The sequence below is a fragment of the Gavia stellata genome, chromosome 25 (assembly GCF_030936135.1).
Source record: "Gavia stellata isolate bGavSte3 chromosome 25, bGavSte3.hap2, whole genome shotgun sequence".
Lineage (NCBI taxonomy): Eukaryota > Metazoa > Chordata > Aves > Gaviiformes > Gaviidae > Gavia > Gavia stellata.
In genome coordinates, this window is record NC_082618.1 from 404,830 (window position 1) to 425,662 (window position 20,833).

General features: G+C 58.7%; 1 protein-coding gene across 1 annotated transcript in view; it reads right to left on the reverse strand.

Moving 5' to 3' along the window:
- Positions 1-11,774, reverse strand: part of STX1A (syntaxin 1A) — a 92,981-nt gene extending 81,207 nt beyond the window's left edge. The window contains exon 1 of the mRNA XM_059829188.1: positions 11,745-11,774. Within this exon, the coding sequence (XP_059685171.1) occupies positions 11,745-11,774 (30 nt within the window). The remainder of the gene's footprint in view (positions 1-11,744) is intronic.
- Positions 11,775-20,833: the final 9,059 nt, after the last annotated feature.

Here is a 20,833-nt window from a genome sequence, read left to right on the forward strand (position 1 = left end):
CACTCACAGCCGCGCGAGCCAACCCTTTCCTAGGAAACACCGGCACGCACGAACAGGGAGCAGGCAGCGAGCCCGGGCCCTGCCTCCAGCCGCCACACCGGGCTGCGGGGCCCAACGCCACGCGCTGCCTCCCACCCTCACCAGAGACAAGGCAAGCTTCACAAAAGCACAAGGAAAGGAAAAGGCCACATCAGCTGCTACTCTCTTTTTAGAGACCATTAAGTTAAGCAAAAAAAAGCCTCGTCCCAAAGAGATGCAGGTGCTCGCCTGCTTCGATTCCATGCTGAGTCTGTGGGTTTTTTATTTACTGGACACCTCCGCACTGATCTGCTCAGACTGAGAAATTTCAGCCATCTGGGCTTGACTTTCTTTGCAAAACGACCGCCCTTTCTGTACCAAAACCAAAGCACCCCGCGGGATGCCCAACACAAGGCTGCTCGGTGGGGGGATGCTCTCTGAGCAGCAGTGGGTCGTGGCCGGGACCACGTCGCCGCACGGAGCGGCATATGCGGGTCCAACACCAGTCGCTTTGTTCCCACTGTCCAAGCCCCCGAGCCCAGGGCATTGCTGTTGGCACCTGAGAGCTCCTGCGGCAGCTCGCTCCCCACGGCAGCTCGCTCCCCACGGCTCCGGCGTGGGGCTGCGCACATCGCCGAGATGAAGGACGAGGTCAGAATAACTCAGCAGCGAGCTGCACCGAGATCTCTTCTCGGCCATCTTAAAAAGCCTCCAGGACACGTATTAAAGCGTGCGGATGCCCAGATCCCTGGAAACAACCCGGCGCAGCTCTGCGATGCTCGGCAGCAGAAGAGCAGCTCTCTGTGGCTCTGCTGCTGAAGCTTCACATGAACAAGGTCCAAAGCACCCACGGGTCTCCTGCCCACCAAACTACCACCACCCTCATCCTGGGAGGTTGCGTTGACCCTTCTCACCTTAAGGTTTGCTTTAGCATTTTGCAGCAGCCAAACCAAGTCTTTCCTCAGGAGCCCAGAGGCAGAATTCCCGCTCCGGAGGGTTTTCAGGAAGGTGGTGTCAAGGCTGAGGACAAGGACAGCCAGAGGGTCTGCCTGCAGGAGAGAGCCCTGGAGAGCTGAACGACCTGAGACCTTGGTTTAAATTACCTACAGCCTCGGTCTTAGCATTTTTTGCAGACTATATAGTACAGCTATGCAGCACAACAAAGTGGGTATTTTATAGCACACAGGCCTCAACTCAGCATGTCCAATTCCAATATTCACCAAAACCAGCCCGTACTTCCCATGACAACTTTTTGATGAATAAAAGTTCAAGGTACAAATGACTTTAGTACTCAGCAACATCTGCATGAGTCAGTAGGCGTTTCTAATTTCCAGCACTAGCAGTGCAAGGGAGAACAAGATTTCCAAGAGTTTTGTCCTCAGGTGTTGGCTTTCATTGCCGCAGAATTACGCTACCGGCCTTTGGCGTGAAGCCCAACCCCTTTATCAGAGCCGCAGTCAACTCTTAAGCTCAGTTTTAGAAGCAGGCATGTAAAATTCCACTTAACTATTAAGAACAAATGTCAGTGGTTACAGAGGTGCCATCAGTCCTGCAGGAGGCAAGGAGCTGAGCTCACTGACCTCCTCCTGTAGCTCGAGAACACGGATGGTACTACGATCTACTGGAAAGACATTGATATTTTACAGCCAATATTTTACAAGTTTGCAATCACGGCTAAAGAATAATTTGGGTAAAAAAAAGCAGACAGACTTAATTCATCTGAAATTAATTTCTTAACATCCTTCTGACGGTGGCACCATCCTTGTTATGGTTTATGTGCAGACTGGAGCTTCACGCGGGCAGCAGAAGCACCTGTAGCCACGGCACTCATCCTTCCTCTCCACCCCGTCACCTGTTTGCCAGGGTCAGCACTTGGAGAGGTTTCTGCCAGGATCACCACCATGATTTGGTGTCTACCAAGTGCTCTACGATTGACACCAAGCCCTGGTGATGCCCACCAGTGACCGTGAGGTCTGTAGCTGGAAGCTGCTGGCGAAAAGAGAAGGAAAACCTCAGGCAGAGGAGGCAATGCAGGCGGCACCACAGCTCCCACGGCCCGTGTCACCAGGAGAGGATCAACACGTGAAAATCAAGGCAGTCTGTAAAATGGTTATCCTTCAAATCAGACTGCACTGCCTACAACCAGACACTCATGGAATGTGTCGGTTTGGAAGGGACCTTCAAAGATCCTCCAGTCCAAACCCCTGCCATGGGCAGGGACATCTTCCACTAGACGAGGTTGCTCAAATGGTCATGAATGACCAAACATGGGAATGACACTTCTTTGGTGCTCTTGCCTAGACCATATCAAAGAACCTTAGCACCATCCAAGAGAGACACTGAACCTCCAGAAGGCAAACGTCTTCTGGAAAACTAAAATGAACAGTCGTTTCATACACCACAAACCCAAAGTCTGACAGGACTTGTTGGAAGATCTGAAAGCAACGGCAGATAAAAAGGAAGACTTAATACTAGAAAATCTGCAGCAGATATCACAGCAGAAGTAGTGCACGACGGGAAGTGGCCACGGCTGGCAGTAAGCTTCTGAAACCTCACAGTGAGCAGAAGGTTTTATTTTTAATTATTTTTCAGTTAGTTCCCATGAAGAGAAACCAGGGTCCATAAGCATCCACTAGAAACTGAAATACCGCACTATTAACAGAAAGCTCAGTCCCATCTTGCAGCAGATTTTGACGCTACGCAGCCCGGGTTTGCCCCCTGCGCCTGGCGGTGAACGCAGCAGGCAGCTGCCAGGAGCAGGCAGCATGAAGGAGCAACCTTCTCCAGCAGAAGAACACTGGCCTAAGAACAAATGAACACAAATCATTTTGGGCAGGAGATTTGAAACTTTACAACACCGTCAGGACCTGACCTAGCGGAAGATGTCCCTGCCCATGGCAATGGGGTTGGACTGGATGATCTTTGAAGGTCCTTTTCCAACGCAAACCATTCAACGATTCAATGACTGTGGTCCTGCAACGGCTGTCCAAAGGCAGCAGGGACAAGCAACTTCTCTACAACAGGTCTCAACAAGGTTGTGAAATGGGCCAAGGAGGTTGTGTGCACCAGCAAGGTCTCAAACGCAGCCGCGCACACACGGCATTGGCCTCAACCTCAAAGGGACCTGGACAACCTCTCCCCACGGGCAGCACTAGTACCCTTGGTCACTGAGGGGAAGCCTTCCCTTAGCCTGACCTCTCCACGGCTGCTGCAGACGAAGGACTTCCCATTCCCCTCTGGATGCCCCCAAGGACATTTTTTTGGGCAGCAGTCAGCAGATGTCCTGGGCTCCACTCACTACTTCCAAGGCTCCTGCAAAAGTTGACGGAGGAGGAAACCCTCCTGCCAGAGGAGAGTGGCTGTACAGGCGTATCCCCTGCACCTCCACTGGAAATACTCAGAGTATCACACTGAAGAAGGTTGAAAGTTGCTTCAGGACATCTCTCATGTGGGACCTGAGCACTTCAGATCTGCTTGCATTCAAGGCAGGTTAAAGAAAAGCAAATAAAACCTCTATTTAGAAAACTCAAACTAGAGCACAGGGGTACACAGCTCAAGAAAAGGCGAGCACCAAAACTGAAGTGGATTCACGGTGGGTTTCTTATCACAGACCACATTCAACGATGCCTGGTTAAACCAGTCACCCGGAGCTGCTTGCACAGGGCCAGCATCAGTCCTGCAGATTTGAGGTCTTCAAGAAACTTTCCTCCTGATGTGACCTGCTGGCTTTCAAACCCAGTGTGGAGCAGGTAAGGGAGAAGTGCAGTAGAGAAGGGCCGCATCTACAGTCTTCTGCAGGAAGATGTCAGCATCACATAAAAAGACATCTGGGCTGCATCACCAGCAGCGTGGCCAGCAGGTCAAGGGAGGGGATGCTCCCCCTCTCCTCCGCTCTCCTCACACCCCCTGGAGCACTGCGTCCAGCTCTGGGGTCCCCAGCACAAGACAGACACACACCGGGTAGAACGGGGCCAGAGGAGGCCACCAACATGGTCCCAGGGCTGGAACACCTCTGCTATGGAGAGAGGCTGAGAGAGTTGGGGTTGTGCAGCCTGGAGAAGAGACGGCTCCGGGGAGACCTTACTGCGGCCGCTCCATACTTCAAGGGGGCTCAGAGGAAACAGGGAGAGAGACTTTTGCCCAGGGCCTGCAGTGACAGCACAAGGGGCAGCCGTTTTCAACCCAACGAGGGTGGGGTTAGGTTGGACATAGGGAGGAAATGTTGGACGATGAGGGTGGTGAGGCACTGCCACAGGTTGCCCGGAGAAGCTGTGGATGCCCCATCCCTGGAGGTGTCCAAGGTCAGGTTGGACGGGGCTTTGAGCAACCTGATCTAGCGGAAGATGTCCCTGCCCATGGCAGGGGGGTTGGACTGGATGATCTGTGAAAGTCCCTTCCAACCCAAACCACTCTGTGAGTCCATGACACACCACACACCACAGCCTGTCCTCTGCTCACAGCCATCAGTCTGCTCCCCTGTTTGGGGGGCAAGGCAGCACCCACATTTCAGACAGGAGCCCTGTCGCTGCCCACCGAAGGCAGAGATGCAGGCAGCCTGTGGCACATCGCCCCTGCCCTCTCCCCCTGCACTCCAGCTCAGCAAAACTTTCTACTCCCTGTGTGCTTCCAGAGTTGCCTCGGTTTATACTTCTTCTACGTAAAGACAGTCCTGTTGGCTTTATGCCTGGTCTGGTCCTGACACAGCATCACTCTGCTTCTGTTTCCCGCACCGTCCTTCTCCGCTTGCCTTCCCTTCCCCACGCATCTCCTCTAAGGATAATCCCGCAGACGCCGCAGTCCAAGGACATTCAGCCGTCCGTCCCCTGCAGCAGGTTTGCTCAGGTCACCCTCCAGCCACCCGGAGCCAGAATGTTACTGCACACTCTGTCTCCCCAGGTCTTCCACTTGGGCTCACTCTCCTCCTTTTTGCTAATACACGTAATTTTCTGGAAGTAGCAATTTATCACAGTACTTAGCTTAATGAGCCTTACTGTACATGTTCTGCCTGTAGTGATAATTTTGCATATTTCCTGAGAAATCTTGTTAACGGGGAGATACGTAGCAAAACAAACATTTGTATAGCTTCCGAGCAGCTCGCACAAAGACACTTGCAATTAAAACAACAGGCTAGTCTAAACCCCTTTGGCTTGAGCTCTTTTGGACATCCAACGTGCAGCCAACGTACATGGCTTGCGAACGCAAGGTCCTGTTACTCTTTGGCATCCACAGCGTGGCACCGGGTTTCAAGAGGCAAAGAGTATTTCTGCATTCAGCTTGACTTCAGGGGGACCACCAAGCCACCACCGCACCGGACCTTGAGCTCCCCAGCAGACACCAAGGGACCCCAGGGCTCAGCATCCCCCTCCGAGGCCGGTGCCGGCGGGGGCTGAGCCTGCCTGTCCTGCAAACTCCCATCCATCGCCCCACTCTCCCACGGGGTGCAGACCACCACTGCAGACCCCAGTCTCCTCCTGGGGTGGGGACATGAAACACCATCCAGAGCTGAGCTAGAGGCTGGGTTTTGCACGCTGCTGTGTTTAAAGCACGTCAAAGGGTCTTTCCAATTTCAAGTTTTCTTTGGCTTGCCCTATTCGGATGCATGCCCACTGCTGCTAACAGCATCCCTGCAGCACAGGGACACCCGGGACCCCACAACTGCTGGGACGCAGAAGAATGTTTCAGACGGAGAGCGTGCAAGGCAGGCGTTATCTTCTGCCATGCCCATCTGCCGGGCCCGGCAGACCCCAGGGAGCAAGGACTCACCTGTGTCTCACCCCGTTCCGCTCTCCAGGACCACGAGGGAGCAGGCGAAGCAGCTTCCCGGCCCTGGAGGTGCACCCTCATGGCAGGGAGACAGCCGGGCCAGACATGGTCCAAGGGCAGCCATGGTGCACAGCCTTCCCCGGCAGCTTTGCTCCTTCCAGCCCCCAGAAAATCAGCTTTTCGGCATCGCTACCCACCCCACCGCCTGCAGCCAGACCAGGCGGCTGTGCAGGCTGCGGACACGCAATACAGAGCCGCCGGCTGTCGCCCACCACGTGACAGCCCCGGCTCCCCAACGGGTGAGGGAAGAAGCGAAGCTGAATTATTTACGTGACCCTTTTGGTTGAATAAAAGAGCTTGAAAGCACATCGGGCAACCAAGAGGGTTGAAAAAGGAAAGGAAGACAGCATTTAAATAAGCAAATATATCTACCTTCAGGGTCAGCAGGGACTTTTGAATCGGGGGGTGGCTCCAGATAAGCCCCGCTGCCCAGACGGAGATCGACGAGATCCAACTCCTGCTGCAAACAGCAGCTTTGGTCGACTTCGCATTTGTGCCCCCAAGAGAGAAATCATCAGCGGGAACAGCACAGGATTATTAATGAGAGGGGATGGAGCAAGGTCTGGCTGCGAGTCCCGGGGGGCCGCACCGCAGATTTCAGCTGCCACAGGAGGGAAGAGGGTGGATCCACGAAGCTGGACCTGGAGCTTACCTCCCTTTCTCTCTCCTTTTATTTTACCGCACACCTCCCCGCAACTCCCACGGGCAGGAGGCAGTGCTTGGAAGAGGGACGTGGCAGGCAGGAGCAGGGGGTTTCAGCCGGCTGGGGGGGACGACGGCGCAGCACAAAGGCAAGGACATCGCTGGAGAAAGGCACCTGAAAACAGCTGCCAGAGAGGAGCGACGGGCTCGAGAGGAAAGGGCCCGGCAAAACCATTTTGACCATTTCTGCAAGCTGGAGACATGCAAAAGAAGGTCTGGTTTTGCACCCGTGCCTCTCCCGTTGGCATGGGTTGGGAAATGGCTCCTTACTCAAAAACAAGGTATGATGAGAAACAAAACCTAGACACGAAATAAAGAGCAACTCTTCAAGCCCCAGAGGGATTATTCTCAAGTAACACTCATGTGAGCAAGGCAAGCCTTTAGACCCAACGGGAAGGTCACCAGGAACATGACCATCACTTTGCACACTTGCTTCGTTCCAAGCAACCGTTGAGGCTTCGGTCCTACAAACACCTCCACACCCACCCAGTCTTAGACAGACAACCAGTCCCACCGCATGAGGTCTGTACTGGGGACCAAAGGGGGACCTCCAGGTCCAAACTGTCCTTCTTCTCCTGTCCCCACTCCGGGGAAGGTCCTCGCCATGCTGGAGGAGCTTCTGCCCGCACTGAAACCTGCCAGGCCTGGACACTGTCCCACAGTCACGGTGGCCTTGCCAAACCTCTCCCCACAATGCCCCAACATGAGATTTGGGCAGTGTCCACCCTAGCATCTCAAGGAACACCTCCATCATGTAACTGCAAGATCAAACATCAGGCGAGCACTGCCTGGTGGGGAACGGGGAGAGGATCTGTCAACTGATAAATGGTCTTCCCCAGCCCAATTAGAGCCCAGCAACTGCTACAGCCACCAAAAATCGATAACTATTGGAAATTCTGCTAATTGGCTGTATGAAATGTTGACAGCAGAGTCGCATCCTCCCGAAATCATCACACGTTTCTTAATGGCTGGTAACACCAAGTGTGTGGGGTTCCTTCAGCAACAGGAACCCTGACCCAAACCATCGGGGTCCACCCAGCCCCTGACCCCCCGCAGCCCTCCAGCCCCCATGTCCCCTCGAAACCCCTTCTCCTGGCCTGGGCAGGCATCTCATAGCACCTGTAGCTCACTGGCACCATTCAGCAATGGGGAAGCAAGTGCAGGGAACTGAGTCTTGCTGGAAACAGGGCGCTCTGGGACCAGGAACTGCCGAACCCCACTTCCACGGCCTGCTGAACATCTTCATCAGCAACACAGACAGTGGGATCGAGTGCACCCTCAGCAAGTTTGCAGGTGACACCAAACTGAGCGTTGCAGTCAATACGCTGAAGGGAAGGGGTGGCATCCAGAGGGACCTGGAGAGCCTGGAGGAGTGGGTCCATGAGAACCTCATGAAGTTCAACCAGGCCCAGTGCAAGGTCCTGCACGTGGGTCGGGGCAATCCCCAGGGCCAGCACAGATGGGGGAGGGATGGATGGATGGATGGAGAGCAGCCCTGCAGAGAAGGACCAGGGGATACTGGTGGGTGACAAATGGGACATGAGTGGGCAACCTTGACTTGCAGCCCAGAAAGCCAAGCGTCTCCTGGGCTGTATCACCAGCAGCATGGCCAGCAGGTCAAGGGAGGGGATGCTCCCCCTCTCCTCCGCTCTCCTCACACCCCACACCCCCCTGGAGCACTGCGTCCAGCTCTAGGGTCCCCAGCACAAGACAGACACGCACCGGGTAGAACGGGGCCAGAGGAGGCCACCAACATGGTCCCAGGGCTGAAACACCTCTGCTATGGAGAAAGGCTGAGAGAGTTGGGGTTTTGCAGCCTGGAGAAGAGACGGCTCCGGGGAGACCTTACTGCGGCCGCTCCATACTTCAAGGGGGCTCAGAGGAAAGAGGGAGAGAGACTTTTGCCCAGGGCCTGCAGTGACAGCACAAGGGGCAGCCGTTTTCAACTCAACGAGGGTGGGGTTAGGTTGGACGTAGGGAGGAAATGTTGGACGATGAGGGTGGTGAGGCACTGGCACAGGTTGCCTGGAGAAGCTGTGGATGCCCCATCCCTGGAGGTGTTCAAGGTCAGGTTGGACGGGGCTTTGAGCAACCTAATCTAGTGCAACGTGTCCCTGTCCCTCGCAGGGGGATTGGACTGGATCATCTTTGAAGGTCCCTTCCAACCCAAACCACTCTGTGATCCTATGACACTTGCACATCTCCCTCACCTCCTCCCACTCTCTCTCAAAACATCATTCATAATTATTTTACCATTTGGAGCTGTCTCACACCCTGGAAATCCCGACATCTCACCCAAACTGAGCTGTCACCTCCCAGGCAGGACAGAGCAGTGTGGGACCCTCGCAGTCCTGCACGCGCGCACCATCTCATCCTGGCCTCACGGCACCCTGGCCGCGGTGCCCTGCTGAGCCAGGACAGCAGAGCCCTCACACGTTGAGCAGAGCTTCAGATTCTTCCTTCACCCGCAGCGGCTGACTGCTCTTTATAGTGCAGCACCCTCAGCACTAGCTCTCCTCAAGCTTTGTAGGACACAACACAAGCTGAGCCTAAATCAAGACATTTTAGGTGCCTGGAGCACAGGGAGAAGCAGCTTAGAGACTGTCCCAAAAGCAAAATAAATTATTTTTCAGATTATTTTCGTCCCATCCCTGCTCCGTCACCAGTCACCAACACCGCAGAGGGACAACCGCAGCAGGAGGGGCTGCTTTTGGGGGTTTCGGGGCAGGGGACCGGTTCCAGTTCCGCTCCGGATGGGCAGGAAACACCACCCGTGGCCAGAGCCGTGGCACCTAGCCACGAGCAGCTGAGAGCAAAGATCTGCTGGTCTCGTTCCGGGCATCCTTCACGGCCAGTCCTCGGCTGCTCTTCCTCCAGAACAAGAGGACATTTTTCAGCCGTAAGCTGAATTTCCAGTCCCTGGTTCAGAGCAGGCCTGGGGGCACCACCACCCCCAGGGTACTAGATAAGCTCAAGGGAGTCTGAAGACAACCAGAGGGCCAAGGTTCAGAAAAGACTGGGATTAGCATTTTGAACTTCAAGAACCATTTCAAAAATCCCATTAAGACATGAAGCTCTTGTTCTGCACAGCAGTGAAAGCCCTGTATCCCCTCCTCGGTTCCAATAAAGAAAAAAGAGCTGGCTTTAATTCTTCTTTATTATCATCCCTGGCAGAATTTAGACTCTATACTAAAACGGGAAGAACCTGGCTATTAGTGAGCCTGGTTACTGGCAGCACAGAAAAAACAAGCCCAAACACTCCCTACACTCCGTCCACTGCAGCATCTCGCTCCTCGCAGGTGACCACCACCACCAAGGCTGAAAATCCACTTTTCCCCTGCGCGCTGCCCCGCTCCCTGCAGCCCTGCCAGGCTCTGCCCTGGCGTGGGCTCCCGCTCAGCTCTGGGGCATCGGGATGCTCCAAACCGGACCTCCGGCCCCAGGAGCCCCCGGATGCAGCAGGGAGCCCCGGGGAGGATGCTGCGCCTGAGGGCTGTGCAGCCCTTCATCCTTAGGCTGATGAATAAGGAACGGGAGCAGCAGCGAGGCAAAAAATGCACTTTATTTTTCTTAAGACGTATTTAAAGGAATGGAGAGATTTTAAAATACTCTACAGCATCACTTCTCAGCCAGCACCGGCTGCCAAGAGGACATTCATGGGGCTGGTTTTTACCGTTGTTATTATTAAAAAGCCTATTTTCCAACCCTATTTCACAGCCGGTGCTGTCGGTGGAGAAAGAGCCCCCCTGTTTGGGTGCTTTCCAGGCGCTCCGGCTGCGCGGGGAGGGTGCACTTGTTCTTTATATAGCCCTTCCTCCCCCCCCCCCCCCGCATCCACAGCCGCCCCCTCGGCCCCTTGCTGGCATCACCCCAGCTCCATCCTCCTGCCAGACCCAGCCAACCTCCCGGCTGAAGCGGGCCCGGTGGGGCCCCCGCTACCCCTCGCTCCATGTCTGGGTCACCCCCCCGGGGCTGGAGCACCGGCGGTGCAGCCGGGCCCCCGCTTGCCCCCCTCTCCACGCACCCCCCAGCTCGCCTCCCGCGGAGGGCAGACCCCCTCGTGAAGTAATTAAAGGTGGAAGAAGAGAATAAAGAGCAGCACAGCCAGCGCCGGTGCGACACGGCAGGCGGGCGGCCACAGCAGCGCCCGGGGCTCTCAGGCTCTTGCCCCCCCCCCCCCCGCCCCACCGCCGCTGCGGAGCTCGGCCCCCCGGCCCGGGCTGAGCGGGGGGTGCCCGTGCGGGCGGTGGTGCCGCCGCAGACCCCGGCGGGCGGGGGGGGGGGGAACCGGGCACGGAGGGGGGGGGCTCCGCCGCGGCGCGCCCCGAAGCCGCTGCCGGCTCTGCGCCAGCCCAGCCCCCGCGACCCGCGGGGCGGCTCGGCGGGCCGCGAGTGCCCCCCCCCCCCCCCCCCCCCCGCTTCCCCGCGGCGGGTGCCACCGGGCCCGGGCTTTCCCCCGGGAGCGGCCGCAGCCCCCGCTCAGCCCCGCAGGAGCGCCGGGTCGCGGCCCCGGGCGCCAAGCGGCCGTCGGCAGCGGAGGTGCCGGGCCCGGGCGGCGGCGGGCAGGGCCCGCGGTCAGCGGCCCACCGGCGAGGCAGCGCCCGCAGCGCGGCCGCGGGCCCTTCCCAGGCCGGGTGACATCAGCGGGGCCGGGAGGATGAAAAAGCAAAACGGGGGCGGAGCGGGGCACCGGCGGGGCACCGGCACGGCCCGGGCAGGGCCCAGCTGCCCGCGGGGCACCCTCCGCCCGCAGCCCCCCCGCCGGGCGCTGCCCCCCCCCCAGCTCCGGCCGGGGAGAACCGTTCGTATTTATTTTTTCCCGGCCGGGAGCGCTTCCAACCGGCTCGGCCCCCCCGCCGCTGCCGGGGGAGGTGCGGCCCCCGGGGCAGCGCCCGCCGCTCTCACCGCCCGCCGGGAGCCGCAGCCGCCCGGCGCCGGGGGGGAACCGGAGCGGCCCGCGGCGGGGGGGGGAACGCAGCCCGGGGAGCCCCGCTCCCGCCCCGACACCCCCGCGAGGGCCGGGGGGGGGCTCGGCCCCGGCCTTCCCCCGCCCAGCCGCCCCCTCCGGTGCCGCCGCTCGGGGCACAGCGGCCCCGGCCCGGGGAGGCGGGGGACGAGGCAGCGCCGGGCGGGCCCCGAGCAGAGGCGGGGGGCGCTGCCCACACCCCCCCCCCCCACCGCGGCCGGCGCCCCCCACTTACGGCGCGCAGCTCCCCGGTCCGGTCCTTCATCCTGCCCGGCCGCCGCCGCCGCCGCCGCTGGGTCCGGCCGCCGCGCGGGGGAGGGACGGGCGCGGCACATGCGCGCAGCCGGGCGGAGCGGAGCGGCGGGAGCGGGCCGGGGCCGGCGGCGGGGGGGCGCGACGGCGGGGGGCGCTGGCGGGAGGGACACCGGGGGGGGGGGGGGGCGGCAGCCGGGGAGGGGGGAGCACCGAAGAGGGGGCACAGGTGGGGAGGACAGAGCTGTGGGGGTTGAAAGCGGGGGGAGGTCACCGGGGGGGTCACACCCGGGGAGGCACACGGGGTCTCACATCGGGGGGGAGCAACACTGGGGGGAGTCACCGGGGGGGGGGACACACGCACCTGGGGATGTCACGCTGCGGGGAGTCACCCGGGGAGGGGATTCAAATGGGGGAGCACATGGGGTCTTATACCGGAGGGGTCATACCGGGGGGGTGCCACACGCCGGGGGGTTCACACCTGGGAATAACGGGAGATCACATCTGGGGCTCACACTCGGGGCCTCAGCTGGGGTCTGTCCCCTGGGGGGGTCACACCTGGGGGACACCACATCACGCTGCCCTCCTGGGGGGGCACGCAGCAGGGCAGCCCCCACTGCAGGGTCGTACCCGGGGACCCCAGGGCAGCGGCAGCACCGGGGCTGGGGATCTGGCAGACGCCACGGTTTGGGGACACCAGCCGGAGGGGATCGCACTGACCCCCAGCCTGGGGACAGGCAGGGGTGAAGGGGGGGGTCCACCCTGCGGGACCCCAACCCCAAGCTCGCCGGGAGCAGCAAGGTGCCATCAGGGCTCAAACAGGTGGTCCCAGTTTGCTGCTTTTGGGGGAACTGGCAGTGTCGGGGAGCCAGCCCTGTGCCCCCCCTTTCCCAGGGACAGAGCAGGAACAGGACCTCCCACAGCCTGTGGTTCCTGCAGGTTCCTGGGGCCAGCTGGTCCAGCCTCAGGGCTGCTGGTCACTGCTCCGGCGGCCCTGGATGTGTCCAGAATCCCTGAGGTGACCAGTGCTGGGATGCGCGGGGTGCGGAGGCTCAGGTCTCCTCCTCCCAGAGCTCCCGTGCCAGAGAGAAGCACCAGTGTGGGGGGTGGCTCTGCGCAAGAACAGCCTTCGGTGTCCTAAACCTGCCAGGTGGGAGTCAAGCAGGAACATCACGGCAGAACCCTGCTCCTGTTCCCCACGAAATGTCCAGCCATCAAAACTCGGTGTCTTGACAAGGACCTCTTCCCACAGTCCTCCAGGTTCATGCGCTTGAGCAGATAACCCCTGGAACTGGACCTACATCTCGATGAGAAATGGCCGGAGCAAACCCTACTCAGGTTTAAATGTTTCCGTAGAAAAATTAAGATGCCTGGATTAAACATCCATGGGACCCTGACTGATTTTAGAGAATGAAAACGGGAAGATGTCGTTTGCCAGGCAAACTGCTGTGGGACATAAAATGAAGGGGCACCAGCCGGCCGGGAGATGCCATGTGCCAGTGTCGGAGGAGATGCTCAGAGATTTCTTGGGAGCCCATCAGACACGGGCTTGGCCCGGGGCTCCTGATGCACCTGGCAGGGACACGGCTGCAGGACGAGAGCCCGGATTTGGGGGCACAGCGGGGCTCCCCTCATGGTGCCGCACCACCTCCACCACCCACAAATTCAGTGTTGGTGAGTTTTAGCAGTTCTTCCCTGCAGCCCCCCTCCTGGCCTCTTGCTTTTTGCTGCCCTCGGCTCCAGGACGGGGATGTGGCGTCCCCGCTGCCCCCGAGAGCCCTGGCCCCTCCGTGTGCTGCACCCCAACACGCCGGCGCTGGGCCTTGGCGGGGCGTGAAGGTCTCCCTGCCTGACGGGAGCAGGCCGGAGCTGCGGTGGGGAGTACACCCAGCATGGGAGAGGCTGCTCCCCCTCAGCGGGTGACTTGTCCTCCTCAGCCCCACGGACAGGGACAGACAGACACCCCTGCCCGTGGCTGGCGGTGCTTCGGGCCGGCCTGCTCCCCCCGCTGCCTGCAGCTCTGCCAGCGGAGCGCTGCCCGACGGTCCATTCGGCTGTGCCCGGCGCCAACGACGTTCTGCTCCCCCTCCTCAGGAGCAGGGCTCCGCTCCCGCGGCCGCCGCCCGCTCCCCGCGTCCCCCCTCAGCAAGGCGGGGGCGAAGGGCTGCCGTCGCGACGCGGCCCTGGGCAAAGTCCCCCTCACCCAGCGCCGCCGGGCCCCCTCCCCGCCGGGCCCCTCCCCGCCGGGCCCCCCTCGCTCCACCCGCAGTGCCGGGGGGGGGGGCCGCGGCTGCCCGGGACCGGGCGCTCCGGAAGCGGCGCTGGGGCGCGGCGCCCCCTGGCGGCCGCGGAGGGCACCTGCGGGGGTCCGACTCACCGCCCCCCCCCCCGGGGCGGAACACCCCAGAACCCACCGGAGCGGGTGCGGGTGGGGGCACCTTTCCCGCTCCTCCGGGAGAGCTCAGCCCCCTCCCCGGGTTAACGCCAGCGTCGCCCTCGCCCTGTGGCCCCTGGGAGCCACATATATTCCCGTACTGGCCGATTGCATCAGGTTCAACGAGGCCCAGTGCCGGGTCCTGCACTTGGGTCACAACAACCCCATGCAACGCTACAGACTGGGGGACGAGTGGCTGGAAAGCTCCCCCGCAGAAAAGGACCTGGGGGTGTTGATCAACAGCCGGCTGAATATGAGCCAGCAGTGAGCCCAGGTGGCCAAGAAGGCCAACAGCATCCTGGCCTGGATCAGAAATGGTGTGGGCAGCAGGAGTGGGGAGGTGATCGTGCCCCTGTACTCGGCGCTGGTGAGGCCGCACCTTGAATGCTGTGTTCAGTGTTGGGCCCCGCACTCCAAGAAGGACATTGAGGTGCTGGAGCGTGTCCAGAGAAGGGCGACGAAGCTGGTGAGGGGTCTGGAGCACAAGTCTGATGAGGAGCGGCTGAGGGAGCTGGGGTTGTTCAGTCTGGAGAAGAGGAGGGTGAGGGGAGACCTCATCGCTCTCTACAACTGCCTGAAAGGGGGTTGTGGGGAGGTGGGTGTTGGTCTCTTCTCCCAAGTGACAAGTGACAGGACAAGAGGAAATGGCCTCAAGTTGCGCCAGGGGAGGTTCAGGCTGGATATTAGGAAAAATTTCTTTCCTGAGAGAGTGGTGAAGCACTGGAAGAGGCTGCCCAGGGACGTGGTGGAGTCACCATCCCTGGAGGGGTTCAAGGAACGTGTGGACGTGGCACTGCGGGACATGGTTTAGTGGGCAAGGTGGGGTTGGGGTGATGGTTGGACTTGATGATCTTACAGGTCTTTTCCAACCTTAGTGATTCTGTGATTCTGTATTCTCGCATCCTTGTTCTTCCCTGAATCACCCAGATCCATCCCTTTCCCCACCTTCACTTCCTCTCCTAAACATTCCATAGTAAGTTCCCTGCAATCCCCTGCATACCAAAACGTGTCTCATGCCCCCAGGCAGAAATACATGCCCCCTCCCTGCCCTCAGCAGGTGCCTTCACACCCGGGCCCTGAGGCTGCGGCTCTGCGGGGAGGGGCCCGGACAGGGTGTCCCTTCCTCTGAGTCCCTAATTTGGGTTCCCTCCTGCCCTTGTGCCTCTGTGCTCCCCCAGGCTTGTGCAGGTGGGACTCACATGGGTTGGTGGCTCCTGGGGCGGGGGGGGGGGGCATCTGGGTGTTATTTGGGCTCCCCCTCCTGCCAGTGTCTCCCCATGATCCTTTGCAGGTGAGCAGAGGAGCTTTATTGCACATCCCACCAGCCGGAGAGTTCCGATCACCAGGAACAGGGCTTAATTTACTCAAGTGACAACAGCACCGTGCACTTCCAAAAGAGATGTCGCCCCCTCTGCCGTCACCCCCACGAGCCCTCCCCAAAGGGGCTGGGAGCCCACCTTCTCCCGGCTCTCGTCTTCTCTGTCTTCTCCTCCTCCTGGGGAGGCTGGGCAGGCACATCAAGGAGGTGGCTCTGCTGCCACCAGCTCCCCCTGAAGAGCTCTGCTAAGTCAGTCCCCAACCCCACGCTTGCACACACAAGCCACCCTCCCGTCCAGGACGAGCCGCAGCGGTGGGTGCAGGCCGGCCGAAATCACGCCTGGCGCCAGCACCTCAGTGCTCGAGCCTCGGCACCTTCTCCAGCCACCTTCGGGATCCCCACGGATGGCGCACGCTGCCAGGCCCCTGCCACACACTGCTGGTGGTTTCTCACATCACCCCAAGCCTGATGCTTCCAGGAGCAACCTCCTCTCCTCCCCAGGCAGCTCTGCTTATCTGCCCCACGTGCGCACGGGCCAGGATCGCTCCAAGATAGGACCGGTGTCCTTCAGCGTGCTGCTGCCCGCTGGCTTCTGCGGAGAGCTGGGACCACCTGGGTCAAGGGTTCCTGCTGGGGAAGGGACCAGCTTTCCTCCCAGCGGATCTGAAGCTCCTGCTCCCATCACGTACACATACCAGCTCGAAAACCGGCCCCTCGCACACAAAGTACAACAGGCATCTGGGTCTGTCTTTGGGCCACCACCATCTAGGTGCTTTTCAAGGGCTCCGATATCAAGGGACGATCGTGGACACCTTGGCTGGGAGTGCAGGAGCGGGGTCTCGCCGCACGGAGAGGTCTCACTGGTGGACCTGAAGCGTTGGGTGCAGCTGTACGGGTTACCTGGGCCCAGCCAACTGTTGCAGCACTTCTCGAATGTTTGTGCTGCACTTATTTACGGCAGCTTGGTCGGGCAGGGGCTCACTTCACCCACACCCCCATGCGGAGGGGACACGGAAGGCCTCGTTGCTGCAAATCGCTCTAACGCCAAGGGTGGTCTCACCCACAGAGGGACATATGAAGCCACCGTAATACAGCAAGGAGGTGCCCATGTCTGGTGTCCTCCCACGTTACGGCAGCTCGGCTCTCCACTGCCCACCACGAGGTTTCACCTCCCTGCCTCTGCCTCCACCTCCCTGAACACCTCTTTGCCTCCTGCCAAGGAAAGCAGCCGTTCCTCGGACGGCTCCACATGCCCCACACTCTCCACACTCACCCCTCGCCAAAGCAGGTGAGAAGGACGAAGCCTTCCAGACCCAGGTCTCCATCCTCGCCTCTCACCAGAGCTAGGACACCACGCTCTGGCTGTCCCAGCTGAGACCGTGGATGGGTCTGATCATGCTTTTTTTTATCATCGCACTGGAACATCCTTTCCCCTGCTCGAGCTAACGCTGAACAGCTCATCCTGCCCGTCCCCTCGCGGCACCGCTGTGGCCCCACAGCTCGCCTCTCCCCACCCTCCTGCCGCTCAGCATGCAGGGCAGCTCTCCCGTCCTCAGGCTGCCAGAGCAGGGACCCCTGCTAGCGAGACAGGTCAGCACCTTCCTCCATGCCAGACGTTGAGCAGGACCACACCGCCTCCATCTCAAGTACCCTTTTTAGCTAGGTCCCGTCAAGAAGAGGCTCCCAAATTTTCCTCCTCTCCTAAGCTCCACAGAGTACCACAGAAGCCAGCACTCCCGCTTTGCAAACTTCCCTGCCTGCTACACAACAGCCATTTCCAGTCCCAACAGCCTCTCACCTCCAGCGAGGACTGCAGGTCCCCTCTCCCTTCCAGCCAGCCATCCCCACGCCCTCCCTCCAGTGCTGGGTGCCACCACCGGTCTAACACAGGGCACGAGGGAGGGCTGCAGGAGCTTTGCCGTGTGGCGAGAGCTGAGACAACGGGCAGAGCAAAACCCTCTTGAGCAGCCTCCGACCCCAGGAATTGCGACACGGCTGCGGAGAGACTGGCCCCCCAAGAGCCCTGGAGATACAGGGGCTAAGTGGAGGAGGCTCAGACAGCTCTTCATTCGTGCTGCAAGCAATAGGGACCGCAAAAAAAGAAGTCAGAGACACACTTCACTTTAACAGCGCCTGCGTCTGCAGCGCTTCATGTATTTACGAGCTTTCAGGTGAGTCAGGCAGCTGACAGCAACTGAAAACACAGCACAGAAACCGGAGGAGTCACACACGCTCCACTTACACATGAAAAATTACATAGGTATTTTGAGCGGAGGTTGCAGGAGGATGGTTGGTGAAGTCTGTGGTTGATCTGAGATGGATCCTGCTGTTTCTGAGGACTTGCCTCCATCAGGAGAGACTGGACCGCGACTGCTGATGGAAGGAAAAGCTCAGACGTGCACAACAAGGGGGTGCAGAATTAACCCTCACCAGAAGTGCAGAGAAAAGCAAGCCCTCGGCCTTCAGTGAGGCTGACAGTGCGGACACGACCAAAATCCAGAGCTCAGCCAGGCTCCACGTGACACAGGAGCAGGGGCTGCAAGATTTGCAGCTTGGCTGCGGCTCAGAAACCACCTGAAGCCATTCATTCACTCATTTTGCAGCCACTGCTGCCACTTCAGGGGCACTATTCCCTTTGGAGGCACAGGACAGAGATCCTGAAGCAGCTGCCAGAAGTAGTATGTCGAGGAATAGATTGGAAAGCTGTTCAGGGAGGGCAAAGACCAGAGTCGCTGAGTGCAGCAGTACTGAGGCAGCCAGGGAGTCTTACTCGGTGCCAAGAACACAGGCCAAGTCTTGTGGCACGGGAGAGACAGGATCTCAGAGGCAAGGCAGGGATGAGCTAGTTAAGACGGGCCACTCCACACAACCTCCCTGCATGGGGAGCCTCACCCAGCACCCCGCTGCCTGCGCGTGCCCACGCCAACGGGGAGATGCTGGGGAGGGGAGGAGCAGTGCAGGGAGAGACACATACGACCATAGTCATGAGCGGATTCAGCTGACAGGCTGTAGGTTCCCTCTCCCCATGCTAGGGGAGCAGAGATGATGCCAACGGCGATTATGCCAAACACTTGTCTCCGTACCAACAGTCATTAAAAACTTGCTTTTGAAAAGCTAGTATCATCTACAATCTCATGTGCCCAAGTGACAGGAGGATGCTTTGCCATCGCTTTTCTGAGGACAGGACTCCTGTTTCCACACTGCCTTTGGGGCAAGAGTCCAGCCGAGCCCCGTAGGAGTGGGTGACGTCCGCACGACAAGGGAGATGACGTTAGGAGGGAAGAGAAACTGTGCTATGACTTGCAGAGGTTGAGGTCAGGGCACCCAGAAAGGCATCTGACTGTTGTCAAAAAAAGGGAAGAGCCGTGTCCTGGGCACGAGGGGTCTGCAGTTTTGGCCAGCCCAGGTTGGTAGGGCACGCCGCATCCACACCACTCAGCTGTTCTGCGGACGCTGCACCGTCTCAGGGTGTTCCTGCGCAGCCCAGGGTGCCTGGCGAGGCCAGGAGCCCCGGGAAGGGGGGGATGGCACAGGCTGGTGTCACGGTGCCACAGCTCAGCTCTGCTCTCATGGGGTGAAGGGCTGCAGGGGTGCACAAGGGAGCAGAGCAGCTTGTGTGCTAATAGTGAGGGGCAAGGGCCATAGCTGGGTGCAAAGAGAAAGCAGGGCCAAAACTACATCCAGGATTAAACACACAGATCTATATGCATACGTGCAAACAAAGAAGAAAAAGTCAAAATGGGACAGAGGAGGGGAAAGGATGGACAAGGAGAGGTGACCAAGGGGAAGAGGGAGGGAATTCAGCCCTTGCAAGCACAACTGCGGTGGAAAACGTTGGACATCATTGCAATCAAAGCTTTGGGAAGCAAGCTGGGCTAGGTGTTTCCAGCAGCAGCAGGAAAAGTGGCCACTCACTTGGGTATACAGTTTGTCTGATCTCTCAGACTCCTGATGCTGTCTCCAGAGCCGTAAGAGAGCATCACAGTACTCACAAGGAGACGAGCAGCAGAGAACAAGATATCACAGGCACTGGCAGTGTGGGACAGGAACCCCCCAGAGAAACAATAACCACCTGGCAGGAATCACACGCTCCCTCCTCCTCACGCCTCCAACAGCAGCCTGACAACAGACTTTGCACAGCTCATGCACAAGCTGCCACCATCAATTGCTCTGTACAAGAAAATTTACTACAGAAAAAAAAACCAACCCAAACATCTGGAAGGGACGATCTATAGTCTCCATTCGTGTAAAGAACAGGTTGAACAAACATCTCTTGGGCTTTGATCAAGTCAAGGTGATGTTGCCTGAAGGAAAGCAGCGGACTAGATCTCGATATCCAGCTTGACCTTTCTGGCTTTCTAAGGCCAGATGAAGTCACAGGAAATCCACCTTTCCTACCTGCCCAAAGGGCCGATCCTCTCATTCTCAGATCTGGAAAGCTTGAAACAACCCAGAATCACACACCTCTAAGATAAGTTTCTCTTTCGTACATTGCAGAAATCCTCCCAATTGTTTTGAAAGTCAGATTATTATTTTTTTAAGAACTTGTGAATAAATTATAGAGAAGTCTGATTCTATCAGTCCTTTCTGATTTTTTGTGTTACTCTAGAAAAGGATCTTGACAGATGAGAGCGAAAGGGAAGTACCTCCAGTCTACACGGCACTGGGGTTTACTTTAAAAACCTGCTCGAACAAAAGCAGTGAGAGAAATTCAATCAAACCAAAGCAATCATTTCAATGCAGGAAAAGGGGCACATGGACACTTATTTTTTGACTGATCCAGTGAAGTGTGATTTTGCTCGGGTCAGCTGTACTCTGCCCTGCACTGAAATATTGACGTTAGCTTTAGAGAACACAGGCTGCACCTTGAAAAGACAGTAAGCTAAATAAAAAGGCAGCTGGGGGTGAAAGGCAAAGCAGCCCACTCCTTCGCGTCGCTGCCGGGAGAGGCCCTGCAGGGAGCTTTCCTCTGATACTCCAACCCTGTGGCTAAAATTAAAATATATTGAGCCAATAAGCAGCCTCCGGTAGTTGTTTAATAACGACCACTTAAACCCCACAATGCAGATAAAACACACCTCTCCTGCCCCACGCACCATGCAGCGGCAAGACAAACCTCCGTAGGACACGTGCCTGCTGCAGCTCCTTCTCCCCCAGAGCTTGCAGCTCTGCCTCGCACCCAGCCCATGGAAGACGGGCAGCACAGCCCACGCTCCCAGGCCAGAATGTCCCCAGCAGTCACATCAAGAGAAGAGCACTGTGTCCCCGGTTCATCACAAGCACTGGGATGGCACCAAGCCAAGGGGGTGTTTGAGGTTTG